Raw genomic sequence first — 23,133 nt, forward strand, 5'->3', positions numbered from 1 at the left:
TGAAAAATCCCGTCCCTGGCAGTCAGCTCTGTATGAGGAAAAAACTGCATCCGAATGATGCCATATGTGACAGTAAGCCAGGTTCTAAAGCCCTTATCATAGTCATCCAAGAATAAACTTCTCTTCAGAACCCTATCCTTCCATTCTGCCCTGAATACCAATCATTTGCCTGTAAACTACCCAGAGTCCTAAACCCAAAGAAAAGCTCCAAGGCCCAAATCAGATCCAGAATGCATAGAATGAAATATGAAATCACGCCTTCCCATGGGATGTATGCATTTTATTAGAGCAGACATTTATTTTTCTCTCACAAGGTGCCCTCCAGTTCATAAAAAGATCACGTGAAAAGCTATTCACAAGGCCTTTCCGGAGTATCCAACCTAATCGTTACTACAAATAGCAAAAATTGCTATGGGCCACTTGTACGGCAACTCCTGTGCTTTTAAGCAGTGGGAATCAGAAACATAAAATGATAATAACTTTGCGTTATTATCAATTTATGCTGCTTCCTGCTGCTTTGCGGGCAGAGGGTGGGTGGGGCTGCTCTACTGTTGAAGCAGGGGAGGAGTGGTTTTCCCACTCCTAAGTGAGCAATGACAGTTTGGTCGACTCTCTCAGGCCGTCCAAACCAGTCATGTGCACTTTCCCCGTTCTCCATGCAGACTTCATTACAGCCTGCATGGAGAACATGCCCAGGCCCCCATTCCCTGGTTGAGGATTGAATCCGGGAGCTCAAAACCAATCACAACGCAGCGTTGTGAATGGTCAGGGGAGCCTGGGTGCTTACCAATCACAACGCTGCCTTGCAGCATTGTGATTGGTCTGTGGGGCCTGCTTCCTATTCCTTGATGTGCATGAGCAGAGCAGGAGCAGAGACGAGGGACCCAGCTAGAGGCAAGGTACGTTTATTTCGTAATTAAAAAAAAATTATTACACTTTGCCTGACAATCCGCCCCCACCCCCCCCCCTTCCCACGCCTGCCCCGCCACCTGTGAGCCATGCCGGTATTGCCTGAAATCTGTTCTCCAGAATTAAAAATAAGCCATCCGTAGCACACAGAGATGCCCCTGCATGGAGCCTCAGAAGTAGAAACAGGCAACTTTGTTTGAAGTCACAGGACAAGCAGTTCCTGGAGCAGTAAGTTATTCCTAGAGACACATTCCACCAGGAGTGTGTTTATTCACTCTGACCCTTCACGGACTGCTGACTACCATTTCAAAACTTGCTGCCAGTGAAACAATGGATACGGGAGAATTCCTGAAAGAAACGACCTCAAAGTGTTAAAATGTAGGTAAGGTTCCCAGATTTCAATTTTTACTGCTTCTTTACACATCACTACAAAGAGGAAACGATTTGTTTCCAGTCTGGATGTCTTTTTTAAAATGGAAAAAACAAACAAATTGTAGTTCTTTTTTGGTGCTGTCGACCGTGACGGCCCGCGTGCAGCTTTGCATATTGAGAGCCTAGGGATGTATGGAAAAGAAACAAGACTTTCCTAAGAACATTGCATATGTGCAGATGAGCACACATGTTTGCAGTACATTCTTAAGGTTTTCAGTAGGCCTGGGTGGATTTCGCGGAGTTCCGTTATACGGAACTCTGCGCAGTGACCCCAAAACTCTGCCGCGCTACGCGAAGTTCCACAAGCGGCGAAGTGTGTTAGGTCACGTCGTTTTAGCTGATTTTAGGCTCCGGGTGCTTGTCCTGCGATGGAAAATCAGCACAAACTGCACCATGCACAGCGCAAGAGGGCGCTGCTTCTTTCTGCCGCTGGAGTTGATGTTCTACTCGAGCAGCAGATTCCAAACATGAACGGAAGGTTTCTCGACACAAGCGGTAGCAGCCATCCACGAATGCCCGAGTTCAGAAATCTCGCCGGGAGGTGGTCTGGAATAAGATTTTCCTCGCTTGCCAACTGAACGTTGGCAAGCGCTAGCGTGGAAAAAACTCCACTCCACTGAGTTTTTCGAAACGCAGCGCACCGGGAAGAACTCCACAAACTCTGCGAGTGGAGCAGAATTTCTCTCCCAGGACTAGTTTTCAGGTGAGTAGTGTTAGAGTGTACATGGTTAGTTCTCTAAAATCATCGGGGTGCCTGAAGTAGCAACTGCTACACCTGGCTTGCCCTTTGGCAAATCTAGCCCGGCTCTTGTAGCCTGTTTAGTTTCTGCACTTTCCACTCATTGCTCTTCTTGTAGGTCTAAGAAGCAAACAAGGCAGTAGAGAGATAAGCGTGAGACAAGACGTACGCCAGTGATGGAGAAAGGGTGTGCAAGTCATTCCACTACCCCAGGCATCCTGGTGAATACACATCCATGACCAAACCCTTACTGACATTCAGGGGTTAGCTTACATTTAGTGTTTAAATTAAAGTAGCAATATACAGGTTGCAGCTTCGTTTTAAACAGTAAGCTAAAATATGGATGAAGATAAGCAAAATAGGTATGCACAAATATAAGCGTAAATAAAAAAATAAAAAAAACTATAATCCGGGAGCCCTATCTAGAAAATTTCAATATCAAACCAAAATATGGCACTTAGTTTCATGAAAATGGTCCACAGTGATTTTTAGCATCAATGAAGTTTAGAGTTACATTAAGCCATTAGTGCTTTGGCCTACATTTAAATATAGCCAGTCACATGATCACACCCTGGCTATTGTTCTATAAACACTAGAATATTAATAACTAACAAAACATTAATCAAAACATTAAATATCCACTGAACACTGAGATCTTCATACAATGTTTTACCAATAGTCCTGAAAAAGCTATGATCGCCCGAAACACTTGGGGAAATTCTTTTTGGAAACATAAACAGTGCAAAGAATGTATAAAGTAACCACTTTCCTGGTTCATGATCACAAAACATACCATAACCCTAAACTCACACCTAGCATTATAAATCATACTAGGCGAGCTGGATATTAACAGACCTATGAAGACCTTCATGGCCCTAATTATTTTAGCAGAAAAAACAGGTATAGCCCAAACCTTGATACAATCAAGGCTCCAAGAGAACCTAAATAGAGAGACTGGCTCGACCACTGTAGGACACTTGAGCAGCAGGTATGACCTGCAGGGTGCACAACAACATGACTTTATATGGAGAATATGAATGGAGCTAAGTGAATACTTAAGCGATGAATCCTCTTTGGAACAGTAAAGCCAAACTGTTTGTGTAACGATAAAGGTGGAACACTAACAACAATGACATACGTTAGACGTCCTGTGGTATAATCTAACTGAACAACATTGTACTGTCTTACTATAGTTGTTCTTGTTATAAAATGCTAAGAAAATGGTTTATAAAAAACAAAATGTAATCACTTACATACATCATCAAATGATAGTAGCAATAACACTACTCACGTACTGTGTTCCATCAGGAGCAGCTCCTCTGTGAGAGTGGAGGAGTGTTGACTTGCTAAATAAATGCCCCAGCGCAGCTAAAAAATAAAATGCTAATACAATTTACTTATTACCAATTTATTTTTCAGCAACCCGTCCGAAACAGTGTAAGGATGGGGCAATTGCTGCTGAGTGGCAGCAGGGAACAGTGCACTTATGTTTAAAGTGTGCATGTCCCTTTGGCCGGACGCCTTGCAACGGCCAGCCAGACATGCTGATTTAAAACTTCTCTAACCTAGCTGTCTTAGACAGCTGAATTAGAGAAAGCACAGGCCTCCAACACTCTTAAGAGCACTGAGAGAGGTCGCTCCCTCCAATCCTGATGCTTCTTTCATGCCGGGATTGGGTAGTGCAGTTACCTGTATCAAAATGATCACTCATTTTCCCCAGTTGGTACTGCAGTCGAGTGCTGAGCAAGTGTATGTGTGTAAGTAGTTGATCACAGCAGATGCTAGTTAATTTCTTCATAGCATATTACTGTTGAAAGGTGGTGCTTGTATGTCTTGGGGGCAGTATGTTTGCTGGTATGGTGATCAGCCTTAGGGCAAGATCTCCATCCTAACTAAGCATCTTGCTTTACACCACTGCCTGTAATGACGTGTTGGCGCTGTAGGGGCAGAGAGGATGTCAAAGTGAAAAATCCCGTCCCTGGCAGTCAGCTCTGTATGAGGAAAAAACTGCATCCGAATGATGCCATATGTGACAGTAAGCCAGGTTCTAAAGCCCTTATCATAGTCATCCAAGAATAAACTTCTCTTCAGAACCCTATCCTTCCATTCTGCCCTGAATACCAATCATTTGCCTGTAAACTACCCAGAGTCCTAAACCCAAAGAAAAGCTCCAAGGCCCAAATCAGATCCAGAATGCATAGAATGAAATATGAAATCACGCCTTCCCATGGGATGTATGCATTTTATTAGAGCAGACATTTATTTTTCTCTCACAAGGTGCCCTCCAGTTCATAAAAAGATCACGTGAAAAGCTATTCACAAGGCCTTTCCGGAGTATCCAACCTAATCGTTACTACAAATAGCAAAAATTGCTATGGGCCACTTGTACGGCAACTCCTGTGCTTTTAAGCAGTGGGAATCAGAAACATAAAATGATAATAACTTTGCGTTATTATCAATTTATGCTGCTTCCTGCTGCTTTGCGGGCAGAGGGTGGGTGGGGCTGCTCTACTGTTGAAGCAGGGGAGGAGTGGTTTTCCCACTCCTAAGTGAGCAATGACAGTTTGGTCGACTCTCTCAGGCCGTCCAAACCAGTCATGTGCACTTTCCCCGTTCTCCATGCAGACTTCATTACAGCCTGCATGGAGAACATGCCCAGGCCCCCATTCCCTGGTTGAGGATTGAATCCGGGAGCTCAAAACCAATCACAACGCAGCGTTGTGAATGGTCAGGGGAGCCTGGGTGCTTACCAATCACAACGCTGCCTTGCAGCATTGTGATTGGTCTGTGGGGCCTGCTTCCTATTCCTTGATGTGCATGAGCAGAGCAGGAGCAGAGACGAGGGACCCAGCTAGAGGCAAGGTACGTTTATTTCGTAATTAAAAAAAAATTATTACACTTTGCCTGACAATCCGCCCCCACCCCCCCCCCTTCCCACGCCTGCCCCGCCACCTGTGAGCCATGCCGGTATTGCCTGAAATCTGTTCTCCAGAATTAAAAATAAGCCATCCGTAGCACACAGAGATGCCCCTGCATGGAGCCTCAGAAGTAGAAACAGGCAACTTTGTTTGAAGTCACAGGACAAGCAGTTCCTGGAGCAGTAAGTTATTCCTAGAGACACATTCCACCAGGAGTGTGTTTATTCACTCTGACCCTTCACGGACTGCTGACTACCATTTCAAAACTTGCTGCCAGTGAAACAATGGATACGGGAGAATTCCTGAAAGAAACGACCTCAAAGTGTTAAAATGTAGGTAAGGTTCCCAGATTTCAATTTTTACTGCTTCTTTACACATCACTACAAAGAGGAAACGATTTGTTTCCAGTCTGGATGTCTTTTTTAAAATGGAAAAAACAAACAAATTGTAGTTCTTTTTTGGTGCTGTCGACCGTGACGGCCCGCGTGCAGCTTTGCATATTGAGAGCCTAGGGATGTATGGAAAAGAAACAAGACTTTCCTAAGAACATTGCATATGTGCAGATGAGCACACATGTTTGCAGTACATTCTTAAGGTTTTCAGTAGGCCTGGGTGGATTTCGCGGAGTTCCGTTATACGGAACTCTGCGCAGTGACCCCAAAACTCTGCCGCGCTACGCGAAGTTCCACAAGCGGCGAAGTGTGTTAGGTCACGTCGTTTTAGCTGATTTTAGGCTCCGGGTGCTTGTCCTGCGATGGAAAATCAGCACAAACTGCACCATGCACAGCGCAAGAGGGCGCTGCTTCTTTCTGCCGCTGGAGTTGATGTTCTACTCGAGCAGCAGATTCCAAACATGAACGGAAGGTTTCTCGACACAAGCGGTAGCAGCCATCCACGAATGCCCGAGTTCAGAAATCTCGCCGGGAGGTGGTCTGGAATAAGATTTTCCTCGCTTGCCAACTGAACGTTGGCAAGCGCTAGCGTGGAAAAAACTCCACTCCACTGAGTTTTTCGAAACGCAGCGCACCGGGAAGAACTCCACAAACTCTGCGAGTGGAGCAGAATTTCTCTCCCAGGACTAGTTTTCAGGTGAGTAGTGTTAGAGTGTACATGGTTAGTTCTCTAAAATCATCGGGGTGCCTGAAGTAGCAACTGCTACACCTGGCTTGCCCTTTGGCAAATCTAGCCCGGCTCTTGTAGCCTGTTTAGTTTCTGCACTTTCCACTCATTGCTCTTCTTGTAGGTCTAAGAAGCAAACAAGGCAGTAGAGAGATAAGCGTGAGACAAGACGTACGCCAGTGATGGAGAAAGGGTGTGCAAGTCATTCCACTACCCCAGGCATCCTGGTGAATACACATCCATGACCAAACCCTTACTGACATTCAGGGGTTAGCTTACATTTAGTGTTTAAATTAAAGTAGCAATATACAGGTTGCAGCTTCGTTTTAAACAGTAAGCTAAAATATGGATGAAGATAAGCAAAATAGGTATGCACAAATATAAGCGTAAATAAAAAAATAAAAAAAACTATAATCCGGGAGCCCTATCTAGAAAATTTCAATATCAAACCAAAATATGGCACTTAGTTTCATGAAAATGGTCCACAGTGATTTTTAGCATCAATGAAGTTTAGAGTTACATTAAGCCATTAGTGCTTTGGCCTACATTTAAATATAGCCAGTCACATGATCACACCCTGGCTATTGTTCTATAAACACTAGAATATTAATAACTAACAAAACATTAATCAAAACATTAAATATCCACTGAACACTGAGATCTTCATACAATGTTTTACCAATAGTCCTGAAAAAGCTATGATCGCCCGAAACACTTGGGGAAATTCTTTTTGGAAACATAAACAGTGCAAAGAATGTATAAAGTAACCACTTTCCTGGTTCATGATCACAAAACATACCATAACCCTAAACTCACACCTAGCATTATAAATCATACTAGGCGAGCTGGATATTAACAGACCTATGAAGACCTTCATGGCCCTAATTATTTTAGCAGAAAAAACAGGTATAGCCCAAACCTTGATACAATCAAGGCTCCAAGAGAACCTAAATAGAGAGACTGGCTCGACCACTGTAGGACACTTGAGCAGCAGGTATGACCTGCAGGGTGCACAACAACATGACTTTATATGGAGAATATGAATGGAGCTAAGTGAATACTTAAGCGATGAATCCTCTTTGGAACAGTAAAGCCAAACTGTTTGTGTAACGATAAAGGTGGAACACTAACAACAATGACATACGTTAGACGTCCTGTGGTATAATCTAACTGAACAACATTGTACTGTCTTACTATAGTTGTTCTTGTTATAAAATGCTAAGAAAATGGTTTATAAAAAACAAAATGTAATCACTTACATACATCATCAAATGATAGTAGCAATAACACTACTCACGTACTGTGTTCCATCAGGAGCAGCTCCTCTGTGAGAGTGGAGGAGTGTTGACTTGCTAAATAAATGCCCCAGCGCAGCTAAAAAATAAAATGCTAATACAATTTACTTATTACCAATTTATTTTTCAGCAACCCGTCCGAAACAGTGTAAGGATGGGGCAATTGCTGCTGAGTGGCAGCAGGGAACAGTGCACTTATGTTTAAAGTGTGCATGTCCCTTTGGCCGGACGCCTTGCAACGGCCAGCCAGACATGCTGATTTAAAACTTCTCTAACCTAGCTGTCTTAGACAGCTGAATTAGAGAAAGCACAGGCCTCCAACACTCTTAAGAGCACTGAGAGAGGTCGCTCCCTCCAATCCTGATGCTTCTTTCATGCCGGGATTGGGTAGTGCAGTTACCTGTATCAAAATGATCACTCATTTTCCCCAGTTGGTACTGCAGTCGAGTGCTGAGCAAGTGTATGTGTGTAAGTAGTTGATCACAGCAGATGCTAGTTAATTTCTTCATAGCATATTACTGTTGAAAGGTGGTGCTTGTATGTCTTGGGGGCAGTATGTTTGCTGGTATGGTGATCAGCCTTAGGGCAAGATCTCCATCCTAACTAGTGTACAAGGTAGCTCCTTCAAGCTGTCATAGGACAAACCACCCTACATGGACAAATAGTAAATTATAGCAAAACTAAAAAGACCACCAATTCCATGGAGTCTACCCATTTCCATGCCAGCTGCAGTACCTTGTGATCCTTCTGAGCTAGCCTCCAGCTTCAACACACCAGACTGCTCTCTGTGTCTGGGTGGGGATTCAGTGACCCAGCCTGAATCCTCTCCACACCATCTGCCTGCTTCCAAGCACCGACATGCATCCTTCAGTGAGCCTGCACGTGTACCTCTTTACAAATGTAATGGTGGATGAGCCTGAATACATGGATGACTTGAGTTATCTTTGGCCAGCACAGAGGTTCAATCCCATCATCCCCAGTTACATTCTTCACCTGAAATCTTCACATTCCCAAAAGCCATTTAATTAAACTATTTTATTTTATTAAAGGGTGTATTATAGTGCGGATCATATCCAAAGTGCACTGGAGCACTAAAACGTTACGTAACGTAGTACAATCACAATATCTATGAAAAATCGTGGATGTATCACTATCAATCCTATAGCAATCCTTCCTGTGCCCATGAATTTTATGTTTATGATTAAAACTATGAGTATCTGAACCGTAGGGTTTAGAGGAACAACGCAGGATAAACACACACTGCTTCCTCCCCTCTCGAGTCCCAGCATCACAGTCAGTGTCACAGGGCAAAATTGAATTTTCAATGTTTTCCAAGCATATAATACAGCCCTCAATATACAGCTATAAGTATACTGAAGGCTGGCAAAGTTCTCCGGGCTTTTCTACTCTGGCCAATCCCATCTTAATGCAACACTGTAGAAACATCAAAATCTCTTAACCATTTTTAGCTCTTTTACTAGGAGTAACTTCTTTTTCAGGTGACATTCCTTTTGAATTATTTTGATTGTTTTGCTTCCAGGTCCCCAAAAGTAAGGCGGCTATGCACATTTACTACTCTTCTTGTGCAGGCCCGGTTCTAGCGGGTGGGCCGGGTGGGCCAGGCCCACCCAAACTTGAGCCTGGCCCACCCAAACAGGATCCTTGGCCCTCGCAGGGAGGGCTTGAAGGCAGGCGGGCAATGCCTTTGGGATCAAAGTGATTCAACCCTCCTCCATCGTGTGTGCGTCCGGGCCGAGACAGCTTCCCGGCGCGCACACACAGAGACAGTTTTAGAGATTATCGCAGCCACATCAGAGTACTTCACAGGTCTTTACAAGACCATGTATATGTTAAGGAGGCTTTGTTTACTTTTTTCACCCCTTCCTCTCTGCATGGCGAAAGGCAACAAATCATTTATTTGACAAAGGTAACCTTTGGTAACCTTTGCCTACTGTCCTGCTGCTGTGATATTTCTTTTTCTACGCAGCACAGGAGCAAAGACGTTTGTTTAATTCTATTCACCTTTCCTGACCCCTGCAAAGTTTGACTAATGGAGTAGGTAAGAGAATACTTACTACTTTTTTTTCTTTTTTTAAATCTGCACAGGCCCAGCAGAACACACCCTTAGTGTGTGCTTCATTTAAACAGTTTTTATCATGGCCGATGCAGGACAACAATAAGAATACAAAATGCCCAGATAACGCTGGTGATTAATGATCCTGCTGGAGAGCAATCATTTATCTGTTGGTAGTTTTTAAATGCTGATGAACTATATTTTATGTGGATAACTCCAGCGCTTTAAGCGGGATGAAAAACCTGGGGGGGGTCTCTCAAAGGGGCGTGGCCAATGTATTTGAGGACGTGGCTTAAAAACAGTACGTTAAAAATCTGTGTTTAGCAGTGTGCGGCCCGACTTGTATTTTGCTGTTTCTGTCATTGCATCCAGGTATTTGATACAAGTAACATCATACCTACAAGTCAGGACTATTGGCTTTGTCAATGGTTGTTAGTTGCATAAGATAACAGCAACTATAGCTTGTATATAATATTGCAAATGCTTCCACTTAAAGCACTGGTGACATCACAACAATGTTGCTGCTCCCAAGTTTCAAAAGGAGAAGGAAAATCCATGGAGAAAATGACTCTCTTTAAAGGATTTCCCTTCCTCCTACAATGCTCACCTGGCATGACGTCATGCCGTAACTTTACACATGTGAGTAGTGTGAACAGGGTACAGCGATGTGCCTGCTGTCTCAAAACGGGTCTCTATCGGGCTCTGTTTGGTGCCCTGGCACTTTTATCTGGACTGCAGTGACAGCAGACTGCTGTCACTGCAGTTCGGAAAAAAACAGACTACCTGTGCCAGGGCTCAAAACAGAGCCCGATAGAGACCCATTTCGAGACACCCTTAAAAAACTGCTGGTGCTTAGACCCAGTGAGACCCGGCCCACTTAAAGCCCTGGATATCTCAGTGGGTTACTGCCTTTGTCACAGAGATCCTTGTGTTACTTGCAGTTCAGAAGTTACAATCCTAACATAGGACAGTAACCAATGAACTGTCACCAAAGAGCTGCCTACAAACATGAATGGTAGAGTTAGAACTTCACTTTTTTTGTTTTGTGATATAGTTAGAACTTCCCAAGTCTTTCATTATTCTAATGTTGCTAAAATGAGTATGTTTGGGCAGATATACATTTTCATCAGTAAAGCTGACCCCATGGAATACTTTTTAAATCCTAAGGTTGTGTTTCCCCAGACCTAACCCTTTTAAAATATCCTGCCCACCAGTATGAATGACATGTGATTCATACACCTTGTAATCCTCATTGGTTTATGTGACATTCCCTGTAGACTGATTTACATACTAGTATGATTCATTGTCTCTGTACAATGTGTGCGTGGTGTAAAGTACTGACACACACTACACTGATATGAGTAGCGCTATACAACAAATGGAATGCATAAGAGAGAGGGGCTACGTAAAGATAAGGGGCACTGTTGAACAGTGGCAGTGAGGGAATCTGAGGAGGAGGTAGTGGGAGGAGCTACGGAGAGATGAGGGGCACTGGTGGAGGGTGGCAGTGAGGGAATCTGAGGAGGAGGTAGTGGGAGGGGCTACGGAGAGATGAGGGGCACTGGTGGAGGGTGGCAGTGAGGGAATCTGAGGAGGAGGTAGTGGGAGGGGCTACGGAGAGATGAGGGGCACTGGTGGAGGGTGGCAGTGAGGGAATCCGAGGAGGAGGTAGTGGGAGGGGCTATGGAGCGATGAGGGGCACTGGTGGAGGGTGACAGTGAGGGAATCCGAGGAGGAGGTAGTGGGAGGGGCTACGGAGAGATGAGGGGCACTGGTGGAGGGTGGCAGTGAGGGAATCCGAGGAGGAGGTAGTGGGAGGGGCTATGGAGCGATGAGGGGCACTGGTGGAGGGTGGCAGTGAGGGAGTCTGAGGAGGAGGTAGTGGGAGGGGCTATGGAGAGATGAGAGGCACTGGTTGAGGGTGGCAGAGAGGGAATCCGAGGAAGAGGTCATGGGTGGAGGGGGGAGTTAGGGAAAGATGAGGGCCACTGGTGGAGGGTGGGATTGAAGGTATTTACGGAAAAAGAGGTTACAGGTGCGGCGCCAAAAAAGACTTTCGCATCAGTGCTGAAACCGGCATTTCTGTTTTTGTTTATTTAATTAGCAGTTGGGTCATAAGGGCTACTGTGGAACATACTTTAAAGTGTGTGCTAATTATGTTTACTACTATATTTAATGTTTTAAGTATGAAGGTGATTTTACTAATGTTTTTACCGGGAAAAATGAAAGTGGAGGACGATGGTGCCTGATATGGGGCTGGGGCCCAAGGTCCGCTGTGAGATAAGGTGCACTGGGGAGGAGTAGTGGATAATCAAGCCTGTAAGGGAGTGCGTTGCAGAGTCCGGGGTCAGGTGGAGGTAGTAATGAAGAGGGATTATCCCTGACGGCACGCACAGAGGGAGCCCGAGAAGTGTCACTTGCCTGATACTCTCTCCTCAGAAACCTCCTCTTCCCATCAAAGGGACATTAAATGGAAATAACACTTTTTGAGAGTGATCACATTTAGAAAGAGATTTGGGAAAGAGTGCGTTTTACTGGTCCTTGTAAGACTAAGAAGAGATCAAGGAGGGCCCTGAAGCAGGTCTGCCCAGACATATATGCGAAAAATCGAGCTCGCAGTGGCCCACCCAAATGCACCCTTGGCCCACCCAAATACAAATTCCTGGAACCGGGCCTGTTCTTGTGAAGGAAATCTTCTATCCCTCCTGCCAACAAACCCCAGCTTTCATATCATAACCTCTCCTTTACGGCCACACTTTTTAAGTTGCGTCACGTGCAGTAACTGCAGACCCCTTCCCCCTCAAGTCTCTATTGCAACCAGTGCCTCATTTCCATAGCATCAAATTCCACGTCTAATCCTCCCTATTCTTAAGATCCCCGATGCAGACCTTTCAAATCCTCGAAGCGCTCTCTTTCCATTGGCTAGGATCAGTATTTTTAAGGCCTGGATTGAAAGTGCAGCTGTTTACAAGAACTATTGTTACCAATTCTTTAAAATATACATAGGACGAGCTTTGCCTCCTCCCAGTGGAGTGTTTTTTTCTCTCAGCTCATGCTATTGGATGTTTGGTTTATCATTCAACACATATGAAGGGCTTGCTTGCCAATGAGTGAGGCTCTAATCTAAACCTCAAAAGTACATTGAATCATCACACATGCAATTCTTTCTCTCAAAGATTTACTATATACAGAATGCAAGTTTCTTTTGTATTTTAAACTGACAAAGGTTTTTTTGGGTCCGGAAACAAAATGTAAGCCAGACCTTTTGGCTTTGCTAATGCTTGTTTGTTTTGAGATGCACCCTTGAAGACTGAGCGCAGATCAATGCAACACATCCCTTTGAGGCCGCATCTCTGGCCACATTGCACTGCTATTTAGAGTGGGATTGTAATGGGGTCGAGAGCACTCAGTGTTAGTTGGAATTGGTTTCAGAAATAAAATCAGTTTTATTTTTCTTTCCATTTCTGTCCATCCACTAGTGTTACAAAAAAAATGCATGTCAAAACAAAGTAGGAAAATTATATTTTTAAATTGAAGCTAGTGGTTTTCTTGGCGACGTGTGTCGGTCTTTGCCTTGCCTTAGATTTTTATCTGCATACTGACCTGGCATTCACATTGAATTACAATGAAACTAAGAACGGGTTTAAGGAAATTATACTGATCTCTCTATCGATTTTTTATGAGAGACACTCAGCGATCTCTTGCAGTAAGAAGTCAATCCATTCTCCAGAGGTCGATAAAGTGAGTGCCTTAGTGTTTGATAAAAGTGACAGGTGTGCATCCAGAGCTTGCATAGAAGGATGGCGTTCAGGTTTAGGTAACAGCTTTCCCTATGACGGTGACCTCCAACCTTTTCTGTAGTGAGAACTACTTATGCTCAAGGAAAGTTCTCCTGAGCTTCTAGAAAATTTTAGCACTGTAAAACAGTGACCACTTATGTAACATTACACTTTATGCACTCTAAGCAGGATTGTCAATATTGAACACATTAGTAGTTCAGGTGAGTTTACCAGCAGAAGCCCCAGGAAAAAGCTTATCAGTATTAAATGCCCCCAATTGCCTAATGAAATAACAGCAACAGCACCACGTGCCCTCTGGCACAAAGGGCAACCACAGCAGTAAGTCTCCCCAACTCAACTCGAAATATCATTCAACTATCAGCTGTACGTGTGTTTTTGAATTGCAACCTTTTGTCTTTATCAGCAAGAACGTTTCTGTTTTCATTTGTAGGAAATGCACAATCCTCAAATATACGCTTAATATTTTCATTAAGTACTCATATGTACAAATCCCTTGCGTGGACAGATTCTGCTTAAAATGTCCGGGTATGACACCCCTAGACTGAGGATGCGCACCACAACACCAAGGGTGCCTTTAATATATCAATAATGTCCACCATTATGCCAGCATCCCCATTGTTCCAAGGCTAGATAATATTCAGGATACCCACCATATAGCAGTTATGCCCATTATCAGGTGGGGGGGCCACCGTTAAGTCACGTTAAGTCACGGATATTTAAAAGTAGGCCATTCATGAAATTAATATGTCAGTGAACACTGACGTAATGCCACAACTAGACAAAGCTTGCCCAAAATAGTAAAGGATAAATATTATTATGCCATTGGCAATATAACACCAGGATTGGAAACAATTGTGCCCAAGAATAACCCCTTTGACAGGGGCATAGGTATACTTTTGGTTTCCCTTCACTCCGGGTATAGCTTCCAGGGAGCGACACGGTTTGCCAGGAAGGGATGTGTTGTCAAACACATAGATAAAGGTGCACACATGTATATGCACACACAAATGGATGACCACAAGGCCCTTGATTGTCTCAGCTCTGGATCCCCACACAGCTCTTGGGGGGGTTGTATGGCATTACAACGCGGGCTTTTACCCCGCATGTCATTACAACGCAGGGATTACAACGAAAGTCGTTACAACGACTTTCGATGGAGGGCGCTGGATAGTGGAATAGTTTAATTTTCTATTCCAACTCCAGCCCACCTTTGACAGTAGGGAAGGTGTTGGATAGAAAATTTAACTATTCCCTATCTTTCGTTGTAATCCCTGCGTTGTAATGGCAGTGTAGGGTAATTCCCGCGTTGTCATGGCTGTTCCCCCTCTTGGGGTCATGCACATAACACATTTTCACTTTGGCTCATGCAGTCCCACACTTCGATGGGTTGGCCCTGGTTGTTTAGGCTCCTACTGGCACTCTTCTTTAATGACCCATTTTTTTGTGCATATTTATATAGCGCAAACTCGACCCGAAGGTATTGGAGCGCTTTACATGAGCACAGTATTTACATTACACATTCAGGCATGGGGAGATTTAAGTGATTTACCCAGAATCACAGGATGCGGACGCGGCCCCGAGGCTCGAACCCTGGTTTCCAGCACCAAAGTCGGCAGTCTAGCCGATGGACCACATGCTCTCCTCAATTAACCCATTGTTCACATGCGGGGTGCGACTGATAGAGCAAGGACTACAGCATAGCCAGAGTCCTTGTGGCTTAGGTAGATTAAGGGTGGAGACAGATGCCACAGACTGATACACTGTTTGCATGCTATCCGGAGGCCCTGCAGTTTGTCTGGCTGTCTGTCACTAAAAGGGTCTTGAGATGGGAACTACTGCCTTCTTTTCTATGCAGAGACTCCTTGAGTGCGGTACTGACCTTGCTTTCCCCTCCGAGAGCTCCATCGAGCATGCTGGTGAGCTACCAGCAGCTCCCGAGCTACTCGTTTGGGATCCTTGCTCTACTGGCTCCCAGTTATGATCAGTATTCACTCACTAGCATTGTCTCACTAATTAAAATCTGGGCTGAAAGCAGCCGATAAATGTTCTCTCACAGGAACAGTATCAATTGTCTGGAATAGAGAAACACGATCCACCGAGCCACATCTCTTCTTTGTCCCTTTCATACTTTATCTGGCTCTGGCTGCCAGCGCCAGAATCAACTTCACCACCTGTTGCGTCATAACACTGAAATGAAACCAGCTTTGATATCTGTGTCATTGACCTCTCGAATTTAGGTAGCAAATTATTACACGATTTTTATTAAAGCTAGAGTTCCATCATCACATCATTTGGAGCAACTCAAGAGCTTTGCATAATCTGAAAAAAAATCCCAGCAGAGTAGCTTCCTTCCCCCGTGTGAAATATGTGCACTTCGCACTAGGTTGTCCCTTTCGGTTGCCAGTGACATAATATTTAATCTTCAATCTTCCAGTAGTGCAAACCCAAGATGTGCAGACACCCTAGTTTCAGAAGCTGTGCCTTGGGAATATGCTATGTGTTGCCATTAGTGCTTTTTGGCACTGCTCTGACAGTTATGTTTCAACCTCTAGGTCTATGTGGCCTTCAGCAGACCTAGGAAACAACAATCCCTTCCCAACATTTCCAACCATGAATTAGAGAAAGACTTCCAAACCCAGTGCTGCAGAGGCAAAGTGCTACATTTGGGAACTCCTCATAAGCACTGAGGCACAAACCAGGCTCTCTCAATTTGAAGAGTTCACAAACATGTCACCCTCTGCTCAAACAGAGAGGGGTTTTCAATCCAAAACCACTAAGTAGGCAGAACACTTCAATATGACACCCAATTACCTGCACATAAACTTGTTTTTCCAAAACAATGAACCAAAGTAAATTGAATGTACTCACTGAACACATCTCCTCGTGGCTTCTGAGGGTCCACTTGAATCCTATTGTCCACAGTAATGGCCACTGCGGGTGATGGAGTTTGAGTTACAATGGGAGGGCTTCTAGTTGTTGGTTTTGGAGTTGACCTTGTTGCTGATGTTGTTGTAGGTTTTGGTGCCGGCCTCGTGAAGGGCTTAGGTGGGGGTCTGGTGACGGGTTTCAGCACTGGTCTTGTGGTGATGACTGGAGCAGGCCTGGTGGTTGTTACTGGAGCAGGCCTAGTGGTTGTTACCGGAGCAGGCCTTGTCGTTCTGGGTGCCGGCTTTGGTGTTATGATTGGCGGTACATATGGCTTGATGGGAGGCCTCGCCGTGCCTCGTTCTATAATGTCTGGGATTTGATTGCTCTGCCCTCCTTTGCCTTTGAAGAAGGTACTATTTCCCTTGAATATATGTCGGCTGTTATCCTTGGAGGGACCAAATGGAAATGGATTAGACGGATCAATCCAAACACGTGGAACAGCTAAAAGGAAAATCAAGAGTACCTGTGATTAGTTTAACATCCAGGAAGACAATTTGCAAGAATACATTAATTAAGGATATGATAGGTTAACTTCCCTACACAGCCAAGTGACAGTTTAGTCATGAGCTTAGATGACCTTCCATCACATCCCTTGGTTTTTCCTAATTAATATATAAAATTGTAGTAATAACGTGAATGTAAGTGCTTTAGAGATATTCCTTTGAAAGTTTACATGAATGCACCAGCAAACAAACAGCCAGGTGCTTTCCAGGCCCATGTCACCTTCTCCTCTCTTCAGCAAGCCCTTGTCACTCCCAGCTCTGACATAGCCCTTCAATTGGTTGTAGATTAGGTCTGAGGCTGCGTCACCGCTCATGTAACAGTAACTGGGGAATATAGTGGGACCCAAGAAAATCATGTGCAAGTCTGATATGCATTACTCAGATAGCAACACAATTTAGTGAGGCAGAAGAGGAGGAGTCAAAGGGGAAAATATTATTGGGACACGTTCCATTCAACCCACCCACGTGAACCTATGATTGGTTGTTTCTGCACAGCACCAGGCCCCTTGTGTGCCCCATAGCCTACAGCCTGTTTGACAGAGGAGTTGAAGGGGTAAGATTGTATCTAAATGGCTTATTGCCAAGAAGTTTTAAGCTTTATATCTCACTTAAGTTTGCCCTGCAAACATTAAGGATACTATGGAATAAAAACAAAAAATGTCCGTATTGTTTTACCAAGCCTCAAACAATGGCTTTTCACCTTGGGAAATGACTAGAGCACCATGTTTTACTTCAAACTCAAAACGAGAAAATATGTGAACAAATTCAGGGATCATAAGCATAACTCAAAAAAACAACTTCATGAACAAAGGAGGCTTACACATGACATGCTTCAGAACTGTGCCAATCTTTGAGAAATGTTTCAAATGTTATGGCAAATCCAACCAGAAAGGCATAAAAGAGGTGAGAACCCTAACATTAAAAATCATTGTGAGAGAAACTCATGCTAAGGGTAGCAAAAGGCAAACAACCAGCAGTACCCACAGTGTGCCAGCCCTGCCTCTCCTGTACCGAGAGATGGAAGACCACCCAAAAACTTTATGTAGTGGCATGGCAGTATGAGCCTCGCTCCTTGCAGATCTGTTACAATACGTAAAGGCACTGCCTGCAATAGAGAGCACCTACTACTTAATACCTCCATATATGTTCATGTCTTGTGTCACAAGGTACAAGGCTACTTGCACTGCTAGGGTTTGGGACTCAGGGAGCTATTTGAGTTGGGTGCCTTTTCTATTGACTGTGGAAGCAGTGTCCAAGCTGGCAACCATGGTGGGTCATGAGTAAACAGCAGGTGGGGAATTTCCAGACTAGATGGACCTGATAGCCCTTTTCTACAAGCAGGTTCTATGCTTCTGTGACTGGTCTGCAAACAATGCCATTAGACGTGCCACTGTCGATCTTGATCCATAGATGGTGGTACCTTACAGCTCGATGGACAGTCTTGTACGTCACAGAATGTCCCCAAATCGTGGTACATTTAATTACCTATACCCCCTACAAGAAGTGACCCTGAGGATGAAGGTTCTTAACCACTACTGAATCATGGGTCATTTCCCCCTTCTTGGGGCTCCACGCTCACAGGATCATTCCGCCTTACGTACGTGTGCAGTCTGCGCCGTTGCCCCTGTAGCCTTCTTTGCACTTGCACTTGTAGGAGCCCTGGGTGTTGTAACATCGGGCGAGCCCACTGCACTCGTAGGCTCCAGATGCACATTCGTCGACGTCTGCAAGACAAGAAAGCACAATCTAGGTGAGCATGGCTCAGTGAGGGAGCAGGGACACACCGCACTCTCTGACGCAAGCCTTCCACGCACAGTGCTTAGAGACTGCGTTCAGGCGTCATCTACTGACTGCAACAACGGCACACTGCCAATTTTCTCCTGTTGACACTTTACAGTCTCACCTGTGTTAGCTTAAAGGATAAACATGTCGTTTTCAGCACTACATTGACTTTCATGTCATGTTTGCCCAGTCAAATAACAGGAACGTGTCTTTGAACATGAAAGGAAGGTACACAATGAGCTTGTAAGAGCTATTGGTGTTGTAAGTCAGTCAATAACAAACTTCAATGGAGTTGAATGCGGTTGTCAGCTTGTCCAGCCACCTCCTTTGTACTCTATCAATATCGCCAGACCGACAGGCAGACACTAGGGCACCACGCATGGCTTTGGCTTGAGAACTACAACATCTGAGGACCTTGAAAGAACCAGGCTAAGCCTGAAGGCACTCGGCTCGCTTTGCAATTAGATCCCACCAGGGAGTCACTTTCACTTGCCCTCAGATGCTGAGCATGGATCTCTCTAAAGTAGGGTCTTCTACAATGTTCCTCTCGAGCCGCGAGGGGACAGTCGGGGCATCCATTTCCATTCTAACTCTAAATCTACCATAACCCCTGGGCAGCATTAAACCCGCCGCGTCCCTGCGCTTACCATGACACTGGTATTTGCCTCCGATGTAGATCAAATCGTAGCCCTTATGGCACTTGCAGATGTAGCTGCCAAAAGTGTTGATGCATTTCCGGAATCTGGGACACACAGCTGCTCCTGTGGCACACTCGTCAACATCTGGAATGAGAAGTTAATGTTCAGTGAGAGGAAGTTGTGGGACAATAGAGAGCATGCCTGGGGGCACTAGTCAGGTGACAACACTCACTGAAGACCCTGGGAAATACTCTGCGTGCCTTTACCACACATTTTATACCCCGCATTTTTTTAGATCGCATATGATTTTACAATGTATGCTTTTACCATGCATTGTTTATATACATATTTATATATAAACAATGTATTTGGGGGGTGAGACCCCCACTGCCCTGAACTTACCTTAAAAGCGTGGTAAAGACATACGTTGTAAGAGCATATGCATTCTAAAAACATGTGGGGTAAAGTGTGTGGTATGGTCAAAACCTTGTTGTAAAGGCTGTTTTCCACTGAAGCATTCTAAAACAGAGGAACCATATTTTTATCATTGTGGTAGGTGAACAATGTGTCTTCTTTCATCAATACCTTTGTTTTCCTTGATTGGACTTCTGTAGACTGATGTCCTTGGAATGGCCCTGTGTGCATCTTCACAGCACCACCCATCTGGCCTCGCAGACTGCAGTAAATATCTGGGCTTGCAAGCCTTTCCTATGTTGAAGTTTCCTTTCATTCAGTGCCCTATGACCCTCACTACAGAGCATGCAAATGATCTGCAGACAAATGTCCCAAAACCCTTACCTTCATTCCCACTAATAACTGAAGGCCAAGATAGAAGAGTAAGTTATCCTTCAGATCAAAGTTGTAACAAACCCATTTCTGTTCAAAATGTTTCTCTCAGCATTCTTATAGTTTATACAGCACATTGTTAGTATGACCTGAAAAAACTGGTTTCAAAACCCGGTTATCCATTGCCCTCATCTCCGAGCAGTAAGGAAAGGAGTTCCAGGGATCAAGGGAGGCGGAGAAATGATTCTGCACCAACAACCACCGCCTCCATTGTCGATCACGAATCTCAGACTTGCGTTGACCAGGAAAAGCACACGGCTCTCATAAACCTGCAGTCTGTGTGGCATCGTCTATCAATGGGATATCAATGGGTCATCAATTGGAGCGTGCACAGCCTGGGTTTAGATTGGGAGGGAGAGAGAATGTGCAGAGCGTGGTGTGGTGGGTGCTAGGATGTGACTTGTACGTTGGTAGGAGGATGAGGGGAGTATATTGCAGAGGCTTGATGGCGAGGGTGTTATGGATGCTTTTTGTTTGGACTGGTGGAAGGCGTTACCCTTGTGGCCGGGGAGGGTGGCAGGATTCCAGGTATTATTTTTTTAGGTATCACCTATAGGCAGCTTCTATCTCTCTGTGAAAGAGCTCTTGTGGGCCTTATCGAAAACCAAAAACGTACACAGGGCTTAGAGATTGCCAACTGCTTCCTATTGCTTGGTTATAATGTCACATTCATTTGCTTGCTTCTTTTTCAAAATCTTACCTGCCTCTTCTTGTGTTTGTCCATCCCCTTTACCATCCTTTTGATTGGTTGACTTCAACTGCTCAAATTTAGGGAACTACTGTTTTCTTTTACTTAAAGCACTCCATGGCAGTGCATGTGTGTTCTTGCTCTTTCGCTTTTTTTCTGCTCTCTCCTCAAATACCTGCCCTGGAACACTCCAAGTTGCTCCCTTCTCCACCTTTTGTTCTCTCCTTCGAGGGTTGCTTTTTGTTCCATAAACGTCCTCACCCTGCGTGCTCCATGTTGCTCCCTCCTCCACGTACCCTTACCATTGCTTCTTTTCCCCAAAGTCCCCCTCCATCATTGAATTTTTTTTCTTATTATTCCCCCATACCCCTTTAAGGGTGGTCATTGCCCCCTATTCACTTTCCATTGGTACACCACACCCCTCATTTGATGCTCCCTCACCCATCACAGTCTTTAAATAAATGTACATTTTTGGGGAGGTCCTGACAGCTGCTTTTTCTTACCTCCCCACTCCGCTTTAAAAAAAACATTGTCAGCAAAGTAATTTTTTTTTTTAATTTACTGCTCCAACTGACCACCGCCATCTTGGACATTAATTGAAAAGAAAAAGAGAACGAAAATGGTGTCTGTCTCATCCAATAGATGCATATGTCATCATGAATATGCATGCCTACTGAGTGACGTGCCCTCTAGCAGCATCATGACTCATGCATGCGTTTTTATTTTAATTTTTTTGCTGATGCTGCACAACATCACCAAAAACCTACTTTGACTTCTAACACTAATGCACAGCATCGCCAAAAATCGTCTGCATAGCAAAAAGATCGAAAAAGCAATAGGGCTTGACTTTGCCAATGCTTGTTTTCTATATCCTTGGGGAGAGAGGTGTGTAATGTCAATGGTGGTGGGGGTGGAGGTACGTGACAGGGCCATAGGTTATGCATGGCTCTGCCAAGACTTATCCACACCAGCTCGCCTCGCCCGAGCTGGGAAAGTGTGTGTGTGGGGGGAGTGCGTGGGGGCATATCTAACATGAAACTTAACTTAATAAAGGTGCAGCCTTTCCATTTGAGGTTCTGAGTAGTACAGACACCTCGAGCTACGCTCTCACTGTGAAATAGTGTCAGTCAGAACCCTTCAGTGAAAAAAAAACCTTATCCACAGTCAATCAGGTTTGGTTAAGTGCAACTACTCACCTGTTAGGGTCTAAAGGCACTGGAGTTGGCAGCTCTGTTGAGTGCTGGGGGCACCAGAGAAGCCAGGTCTTGAGGTCCTTCCTGAACTGGGGCAATGTGGGAGATTGCCAGAGGTGGAGGGGGACCTGTGGACCAGTTGACGTTCGTATACCCAGACAACAGTGTACTGTACATTATTGATTTACAAGTTGCAATTTATACCTCATTACCGAAAATTCTGTAGCAATTACTACCCCTAGTACAGAAATGATATCAGGTAAGGCCAGGACTTTTTTTTCCTAGCTGAATTTCGAAGCCATACCGAGGCTGGTGCACCAAGTCTGCCCACAACTTAAGCGTTATTGCCCTCTGGTGCAGGCGTTAATGGTTGTGTACTTCCCGCTCGGCGGTTACAGGCTCAAGCTTAAGACCAGGGTGCCTAATGGCAATGGAGGGAGGGCAATAAATAACCATTAAAGCCCAGCAGTTTGTGCTAATGGAGGAAGGGCAATAAACAACCATTAAAGCCCAGCAGCTTGTGCTAATGGAGGAAGGGCAATAAACAACCATTAAAGCCCAGCAGCTTGTGCTAATGGAGGAAGGGAAAAAAACAGCCATTAAAGCCCAGCAGCTTGTGCTAATGGAGGAAGGGCAATAAACAATCATTAAAGCCCAGCAGCTTGTGGATAGTAAGGCTATTACCAACCACCCCCTGACCCTCACGCTCCCCAAGCACGCGTCACTTTTGCTATCCGCCTCCTGCCCCTGCCTAAACGCGTCCTTTTCTTCTCATCAGAGAAAGAGTTCGAAAGCAGGCAAACAACAGCAATTAATGCCCGCACACTAACAATCCTCCTGACTGGCTGAGTTCACCCGAGCATTCCACCGTGCTTAATTTGGCTTCTTCCCACTGAAGGGTGGCCCAGGGCCAGTGCTCGCATTCCTGCAGCCAGTGACCTCTTGCTCACTTCTTCCCATCCCTCCGCTATCACCACCGTTTCTTGACAAATGGCAGAGATAACCATCCTCACGGCTCAGCTATGTGGAACGTGCATATTTCCACCAGCACCCATCTCTTCTGGCAAACCTCCTCCTGCGCTTTTATTTTTAATATAAAAAATCTGCAAAGTATGTGCTCCATATGGTTCATGTTTATAGCCACCGAGCTCAGAACATTCCACCCAGAGCTAATTTGGACGTCAATGGACTCGCTCAGATACAATTACCTTAATGACACTTTCATAGGAAAAGATTAATAACTGACCGGGCTGCCCAGGACTTGATCTT

General features: G+C 44.7%; 1 protein-coding gene across 4 annotated transcripts in view; it reads right to left on the reverse strand.

The window, feature by feature from the left end:
* Window positions 1-23,133, reverse strand: part of NPNT (nephronectin) — a 280,509-nt gene that overhangs the window by 101,558 nt on the left and 155,818 nt on the right. For all 4 annotated transcript variants that reach the window (XM_078676614.1, XM_078676612.1, XM_078676613.1 and 1 more), the window contains 3 exons: window positions 19,147-19,281; window positions 18,319-18,441; window positions 16,155-16,655 (listed from right to left, as the gene is read on the reverse strand). In XM_078676614.1, the coding sequence (XP_078532740.1) occupies window positions 16,155-16,655; window positions 18,319-18,441; window positions 19,147-19,281 (759 nt within the window). The remainder of the gene's footprint in view (window positions 1-16,154; window positions 16,656-18,318; window positions 18,442-19,146; window positions 19,282-23,133) is intronic.

The sequence above is a fragment of the Lissotriton helveticus genome, chromosome 2_1 (assembly GCF_964261635.1).
Source record: "Lissotriton helveticus chromosome 2_1, aLisHel1.1, whole genome shotgun sequence".
Lineage (NCBI taxonomy): Eukaryota > Metazoa > Chordata > Amphibia > Caudata > Salamandridae > Lissotriton > Lissotriton helveticus.